Below are 8,711 nucleotides of genomic sequence, written 5' to 3' on the forward strand. Positions count from 1 at the left end.
AAGCAAGCAAATTGACCAATCACAGTAGATTGTTCTCCTTGCAATCAAAGAATAATCAACTGTGATTGGTCAATTTGCTTGTGACTTTACGTCGTAATGTAGAATAGGCTTAAAGAAAAAGCAAGTACACGAGGTATATGGCATGCGGAGATTACAGCCCAGCCATCAACACGCACGCAATTATGTATTTTGATTAGAATTAATTTAATCTTATAAAACATCGCAGAATGGTTGTTTTTACCTGCCTTCATTGTGGCGATATGCTGCAAAAACCTAAAGTGGCGAAACATTATGAATTTAGATGCCGTAAACCAGTGTTTGTCACGTGCACAGATTGTTTAACGGATTTCCAGTAAGTATCAATAGGTATTGTGCGGTTGTGATTAATATTATTAATTATTACATCGATAAATACAAAATTTTTAAAGATACAGGAAAATTAGCGTTTCTTATACCTTTAAAACGATACCTTAGACAAAGATTTATTAAATTGTAATTTAATAAGTTGCACTCGCCATGTATCTTAAATATAATTATATACTACCTGCAATCTAATTATTTCTGCAATTATTTTAAGAGGAAATGAGTATGTAACCCATACCAAATGCATAAGTGAAGCAGAACGTTATGGTGGGAAAGATTATGTTCCAAAGGCTAGTGCAAATAAAGGAGAACGCAAGCAACAAGAATGGATTGGTATTGTTAACAATTTATTGAATGGAACAGTTAATTTGTCCAATGCAGAGAGAAATTTCCTCAGTAGTTTATCACGATTTGAAAATATACCAAGAAAAAAACCTAAATTTCTTAACTTTGTGAAAAGTGCATTAAGTAATCGTGTAAATATGTCGGTTGTGGAAAGTATTTGGAGTAAAATGGAAATTGCCCATAAGCAAAGTCAACATACTATTACAAAACCTCAAGAACCAGATAATGGTAAGTTTTAATTTTCTTGTAATATAATTTTAAAAAAATTAAAAATATAGTAAGTATAAATGATATTAGATATTAAATAATAAATAATTTACTATATATTTTCAATCTGTAGTATCAGATATCTTGGTAACTAGTTTCCAAATATTATAGATCTTTTAAAATCTATATAATTGAATAAAGAAATATATATATATGTGTGTATTTGTATTTTCCATTAGATAAAACAAATAAAATTGACACAAGGATGAGTTCCAATAACTTGGTTAGTAACAATCATCAGGATAATATCATTGATAATCAAAACAATGAAAATATATGCAAGGAATATGATTCTGCACGACATCAAAAGAGCAATGATAAAGAATGCATGACCAATAGCATTATGGATGAAACTCAAACTGTTACTAAAAAGAAGTCTAAGAAACGACAAATGGCTGAATCTATTGAAACACAGGAGGAACAACCTGCTACAAAAACCAAAAAAACATCTGTCCTAGTAGAAACAAATATTTGTAAAAATAAAATGCGTAAAGTATCATTTTATTGGAGACTTGCAATTTTGGAGATTGTTCAAAATAAGGGTGAGATATCCCTGAAAAAACTTCAAAAAAAAGTTGTTTCACTATATTTACTTCACTCTGTTAAGGTTTTGGATCGTGATAAGGCTATTGCAAAGTTTCATAGAAAATTGAAAAAAATACCTGAAATAACTGTTTCGGAAAATATAGTAAAATTAGTGAAACCATGTAATCTCTATGTACAGGAATAGGAAATGCTATATACATGTGTGTGAAAGAAGAAAATGTGATCTCAATCATTGGCTGACAAGCTATCATTGTACAAATTAACTTACATATATAACATCGCTGATCGCACACATGTTTTATATTCATATTTAGACTTTGTTTTTGTGGGTTGGAGCTGTGTGCAAAACCAGCTCGTGATTTTTTACGAATATGAACGGTTGTTATATTGTTTATTATGTAAAAATACAATCAATCCAAGTTGTCTAACTAGACATTCGCAACTGAAAATCTAATCTAATTCTTGACAAACTTAAAAATTGTGCTATATTGTATTTTTTTATCTATTAATCCATTTCTCACTTTTATATTATGACATTCACTCGCGTTGCGTCGCAGATTATACACATCTGATTTTTACATATTTATGTGAGACATTTCTCAAAACTGTAATGGTTGTAAGAAGATATGTAATATTTTTTTATTCTCTTATAAAAAGAACATTATATATGATTTTCGTTTTACAGTTAAGATTTGATAAAAATTGTTTAATGGAAATTGGATTGAAACTCGTGTAAAAATTTGTCCGAATACAATGCATGATTATTCATAGTTGCTAGAAGGCCCTTTGTAAGTACTGTAGGGTCGTTAGCTTCAAAGTAAATTGGCTGTTGGTCGTACAACTGTGTTACCGTTCCTCCTAAGGCTCTATATCAAGAAACAAAAAAATAAATAGCAAATACATATCATATGTAATGTTTAATGCCTGCTAAAAGAATCCTAAGAATACCTAAGAATCGCAGTGCCAGCACATATATCCCACTTCTTAATAGCAGTTGTATGGACATATATTGTCGCATTATCAACAGCTACTTCCAAGAATTTATATCCTGAAATAAGACATATCCTTCTTTTATATACGTATGTGTGTATGTGTGTTGTGTACACACATACATTCGCTTCTGGTGCACAACATGAAACATGTCTATTATTTCTTGATTAGAGTAATGCAATATCATTCATGCTATACTGTGAGAACAGTGTGATAGCTTTCTGTTCTCTAACTGTTCAAGGATATGTGTCTAACAATTACTCAGTGAAATATGTTTAAATGGGTTTAAAGAAAATAAATATTTATGTTCCAAACAAAAGCAAAGTTTCTTTTTAAGAATTTTTTTAAAGCATGGTACTCTTTACCAATAAATGACAGACAAATTACATCAGAGAATATAGAAGCACCAGAAGCAAGTCATTTGCTTTAATTAAAATAAATAATTATTCGTAACTCCGACAATATTAATTTTTCGACCTATGTTTATTAGGATTTTTTCTCCATTGTTTGAATACTATCTGCTTTTAAAGTCCTGAATCCTTGTTTTTAAACATCTTGTGTATGTATATACGTTATTCGCAAAACCAACAATATAAAAACAATGATTTTTGAAAACAGGAATAAATCTAAAAAATAAGATATAAAAAAGAACATTTAAAAATCTTTAATTTGTCAATTTTTAAATCTTTAAAATATTAATTAATACTGCCCATATTAAATCTTTAAACTATCGATAAAATTATTAAAAAAATTTTTCACCTGCACCAGCGGCGGATATTATTTCAACATTGTTACCAAAAGCAACTTTAGATATGTTATTGACTTGTCCAGCATGCGAGCGAGATACAATCAGAGTGGGTGTCTTGTTATCTTTTGCCTATTGGAGGAAAAATTTAATGGATGAAATGAGTTTCAAAACAGTTCACCATTTTAATTACCTGGGGCAAATTTTTCAAATTTCGCGATATACCATGATTGATCCATGTCCAGAATAAACTATAATTCTGCTTTGTCTCAAATGGTTTATATATAACACCAATAACAGGTTGTCCTTTAATAGCTATGCATACCATAGTAGTTACATATTGTAATAAATTCTCTAAAATTATGATGATAAAAGATGTCATTTTTAAAAAGTTGTTAAATTAAACTAAATACGTAAGATCAGAATCAATATATCCTTTTGATTGAAAAGAATTTGAAGGTCAGTTGTGCTTGGTCTTGTGCCTAATAATCACACAAGAACATTTGGTAAATATATCATGCATAAAAACATAATTTAATAATTTCAGAATTTTGTAGAATAGATATTGTGCATCTATTAAACCATTCAATTAAGAGACTTTAGCCTCAATATCTCAGCATAGATTTTAACATAATTGAATTTACTATAATTATAATGTTAAATAAGAAAAGTTATTTTTTATTATTGCTCCTGAAAACAATCAGTGGTTGTTTAATCTCTAACCATAGAAACATTAATTGCTTCTTAATTTAATTGTCCATGGTAGTATTTTTCCTATATAAAATCTGTTCAATCAAAATATTTCTATGACTATATGAAAAAATCACATTATCAGTTATTTTACCAATATTTTTGCCATAAATTAATTGCAAAGTAATTTTATCAATAATATCAAAATATGATGATGAAGATATATATTACCTGTAAATTCTTTGGTAGCATCGAGAGGATCTATCCAGATTGTAATATCTTTAGTATTTACAATATCATCACTTATATCATAACCATCAATACTTTTAACAGAATTTTTAATATCTTCTATTATAACTTTGTCACAATCTTGCGATATTTCCTCAGATATCACAGTAATTCCTGGGAATGCTTCTGTTAAAGAACGATACATAGCACAGTGCGACCTATAATCAGCTGCTGTTACTGGATCATTCATTCCTTTAAGATGGACAAAAAAATATTACTATTTTATTTTACACAAGAAAGTATACAAAAGTATTTAAGAAAAAAAATAAGTATATGTATTTTATATAAAAGATATAAATAAATGTTATAGTCGCTCGTAATAACATGCATTGAACCCCCATATAAAGTTTTATGTCAACAATACCTTCCTTTGTTTGACCTTTGCTTTCGATTTTGAATTTACTTTGATGGTGCACCATTACCACTTCGAATCCTCCAAGTTCTGCCGCCCTTATGGCAGCAGCTAAAAGCTTCTTCAAAGATACATCCTTGTCATTCGTACACCGATTTATACATATATACACAATGGCAAAAGACGTCAGGAATGCGCCGAAGAATAATTTTTTTGCACGTACATTCATCCTGTTGTATAGGATCCTGCGAATTAGTGACTCGCAAATGATAACAAATCATCCAAATATTTCTCAAGATTTAGTTTTGCGTTCCACTTTCGTACATATCTCTCCATTGCGTAAAAGAAAGAGATTTAATCTAATTTGTTTACCAACTATACAAATATACACATAAATCTATAGATTAATAATAATATAATATATAATATGGCTTTTTTAACCTCGTTTGGGAATTCTATAGTACGAGGTTGTTTTAAATACAATGGCACGTCCGCATTATATGGCACCGAAAATTCTTGAATATTGAAACATTTTACATTAGGTACAATGTAAATCTACCTTTAGGCTAAAAAATGTAACAACCTGTCTACACAGTCTACATAGTACGGTCGCAACACGCAAAACGCAGATCACAGGACGCAAAAATTTCCTACACAATCATAGTTGATTATTTTCCTCATATTCGACTGTAATTCGGTCGTAATCGCTACGGTAAAATTTTTTTATTTTAAAACACAAATAGACCAATTAAATTGATTTATTTAGCATTTTGACAAATATGTAGGCTGTGTTCCGATATTCACTGCCAATACTGAAAATCTATAGTATACGTGACATGAACTATATATTTTCAGTACTGGCAGTGAATATCGGAACGCAGCTTAAAAAAACCGTTGGTCTTTAATGCCCATTCCTACCAATCTTTGTTAACTTAACTGGTTGGTTATTCCAACGGAATTGACCAATCGCATTTGTCGTTAATTAGAATGATTAAATGCGATTGGTCCATTCCGATGGAATAACCAGTCGGTTAAATCAACCAAGGTTGGTAGAAATGGGCATTAGGCCGGTTGAACGCGCCAAGTGTTGCAAACAAAACTTCCTTGAGGCAAATGTTGCAAACAAAACTGTCCCGTTTTATAAATACACTTAACACACAGACAATAAAAAAGCTCTCGATTAAGTCATTAAATTCTATTCTAATTCTGCCGCAGGAGATTGACCGAATGACCCGCTATTCAATCATTCAAATCGACGAGATCGAGAGATGCTCACGATACAATTCGGACAGTGCGGGAATCAACTGGGATATAATTTACTTTCGAAGGTGTCCACTGATCTAAAAGGTTCTAATACGGGCGTTTCTCATGGCAGCAATTACGAATATGCGGAAAACACTATTGAGAAATGGTTCGACGAGATAGCAGCGGACGACCGGTGTTCTGCGAGAGCGATTCTCGTCGATACCGAAGAGAAGGTTCTGAGCAAGATATCTAAAGAAACTACCACGTCGTGGTTCTATCGTTCAAGCAACATCATTTGCCAGTGTAATAACGGTGGTGGTTCTGCCAACAATTGGGCCTATGGTTATTGTATAAATGGCAAACAGTTGTCAAATGCCATTTTAAATGTTACTCGACGACAGATTGAGAAATTAGATCGTTTCCAGGGATTTCTTCTGCTTCTTAGTTCAGCTGGAGGCACAGGATCTGGTGTTGGAAGTCGCATGGTTGAACTTCTACGAGAAGAATATATAACTAAAACCATTATTGCTACGATTGTATTACCATTTACCTTTGGAGAAGTGTGCATCCAAAACTATAACACAATACTAACTCTAGCAAAGTTCTGCAGCAAAGCTGATCTTTCAGTGTTATTTGAGAATGAGAAGATATATGCTACATGTGTCAAATTGTTGCAAAATTCCAGTACAGCATTACATGATATGAATGATGTTATTGCTGAAAATTTGCTTGCTGTGTTTCAACCTACTAATAATGCCAGATATAACGCAAATTCTTTAGTATACGATGTAGCAGCACATCCAAATTTTAAATTTGCAACCATCAAGAGCACTCCATATATTCCTGTAACATCTCTACAGTATGAACCCACGCACAAATGGGATGTGTACATACGTCATTTGGAGCATGCTCTTCAAGTATCAAAGTCTCAAACAGAACTAACAAATAGCCGACTAAAGAAGGCAAGTGCTTCAATGAACAGTAATATGTCTTTTACGTATAGTTCCTGTGTGTCTAATGTTCTTGTGACACGTGGCAAATCTATAGGAGAAGATATTGTAATGACGAGAGATCTACACAAAAAGCATCTGTATCCAGACTGGAATACATTACGTCCATTCACTCATTTACACCAAGAACGTAGGATCCTGAATCGAAACAAATTTCTAACATTAGTCACAAACAATTCAGAGATACATCAGCCATTAGGAATATACTTGGATAAAGCATGGAATTCTTACAAATGTGCAGCTTTCTTACACCAATATAAACAGTTTGGCTGTGAAGAAGATGATTTTTTGCAAGCTTTCGCAGTAGTTGAGAACATTGCGCAGGAATATAAGAATTTAAAGAGGCAAAATGGAAATTAATATTATATGCTCAACCAGGCTATTTCAATCACAAATGTCAATATAATTATATGACTGGAAAAAGCAGAAAGAAGACAGTAAGTGTAAAGTTACCAGACAGAATATATTTGTCCCAGTTCCTAGGAAGAATAAAATTATGTATACTATACAATTAAATAAATTTAATGCGAATTTAAAGTTCAGCTATACTTGAGCTATTATTTGAAAAAAAAATATAATGAAAAAAGGAAACAATGATTTTTACCAAAAAATTTTTATAACTTAAATATCATTTAAATAAGAACAACATGCATGTTATTTCAGATGTAAAGTTTTACTTTTAAATGAGTCTATAATTATAGTCTGTATCTATTTTATTTATTCTGAAAATGGATATTCGTAAGAAATATATTTGTGAATTTCTCCTGAAAGAAGAAGACAAAAAAAATAGTTAAATTTTTAAATTCACATTTTTTTGTTAATTAGGTAGACAGATGTATTTCCAAGTCCATTCTCTTGACGTCTTTCCTACGCTTTTTTGTGTAGCGCGTGGGCGCTTACGCGAGGCCATGAATATCACGGTCACGGTTACTACGAGAACGGGGGGTAAAGAGGGATGGTTGTGACGTCATTGGGGAATCGACCAAGCTACGACAAACACATGAAAGAAACTCTCAGGAAGGAGGAAGGTAAGAAGAAAAGGAATAGGAGAGGAAGGAGAGCGATGGGATGCGAACGAACGACTGTGTTCACCGCTTGATCAGGAGCAAAAGCTGGATACTAACAGAACTGAGTCAAGTCGAGTAGAGTCGATGCACCGTGTGCTTGATTCCTCACACGATCACACGTCGGCACACTTCTGCGCAATGTGCGGACGTTTTTCTCTCTCTCTCTCTCTCTCTCTCTCTCTACATATATATATATATATATATATGTGTATATACATATCTTTCTCGCGGAGGTGGATGCAGAATTAAAGATTTGATCCTTTGGTTTCTCGGGAAAAAGGAAAACGTTTCCAAGAACCGTGTGACTTTTTACAACTCTCCTCTCGCGCCAATTCGGAAAAGATCCAAGAGACAATTGAACGATGACATTTCATCGAATAAATCGACTCTAAGTCCACTCAACGTCCCAAACTATTTGTGGTTTGCCATTGCATCATTTCGTAATGCTTTAATAAACACATTATATTGTAATGCATTTGGAAATTCCGATTGACAATTAAAAAGCTATATATATTAAATATATTAAATAATATATAATATTTATAAATAATAGAGCAAGCTCCAGAAAATTACATCGAAGGTATAAAACTTTTTACTTTACTCGTGGTTTCCATTAAATTTTCTCCATATTTTTATACTTGACATATTTTCTAATATAACTGATGTATCTATATATAGGTGCTCTTTCTTGATTTTACCAAGTTCAGATGTGGTCGTAGAAAAAAAACGATCGGTGCGATTATACCGAATCGCTGAGAAGCCACTGAAGCGGAATCCTACAGTGAATTCTATACAGCACATCC

At 32.1% G+C, this 8,711-nt stretch overlaps 3 protein-coding genes across 3 annotated transcripts; 2 read left to right on the forward strand and 1 right to left on the reverse strand.

Moving 5' to 3' along the window:
- Positions 1–100: 100 nt before the first annotated feature.
- Positions 101–1,926, forward strand: LOC105188946 (cell growth-regulating nucleolar protein). Its single transcript, XM_011150688.2, has 3 exons — positions 101–352; positions 578–936; positions 1,155–1,926. Exons 1-3 carry the CDS (start codon positions 228–230, stop codon positions 1,703–1,705), a joined length of 1,035 nt encoding a protein of 344 aa, XP_011148990.1. The 5' UTR covers positions 101–227; the 3' UTR covers positions 1,706–1,926.
- Positions 1,741–5,138, reverse strand: LOC105188940 (putative inositol monophosphatase 3). Its single transcript, XM_011150675.3, has 6 exons — positions 4,599–5,138; positions 4,178–4,426; positions 3,450–3,610; positions 3,271–3,388; positions 2,470–2,569; positions 1,741–2,387 (listed from the first exon to the last, which is right to left on the reverse strand). Exons 1-6 carry the CDS (start codon positions 4,813–4,815, stop codon positions 2,228–2,230), a joined length of 1,005 nt encoding a protein of 334 aa, XP_011148977.1. The 5' UTR covers positions 4,816–5,138; the 3' UTR covers positions 1,741–2,227.
- A 716-nt stretch (positions 5,139–5,854) lies between these two features.
- LOC105189126 (tubulin delta chain) lies at positions 5,855–7,201 on the forward strand. The gene has a single exon (XM_011151036.1). It carries the CDS (start codon positions 5,855–5,857, stop codon positions 7,199–7,201), a length of 1,347 nt encoding a protein of 448 aa, XP_011149338.1.
- Positions 7,202–8,711: the final 1,510 nt, after the last annotated feature.

This window comes from Harpegnathos saltator, unplaced genomic scaffold (assembly GCF_003227715.2).
Source record: "Harpegnathos saltator strain DR-91 unplaced genomic scaffold, Hsal_v8.6 scaffold4, whole genome shotgun sequence".
Lineage (NCBI taxonomy): Eukaryota > Metazoa > Arthropoda > Insecta > Hymenoptera > Formicidae > Harpegnathos > Harpegnathos saltator.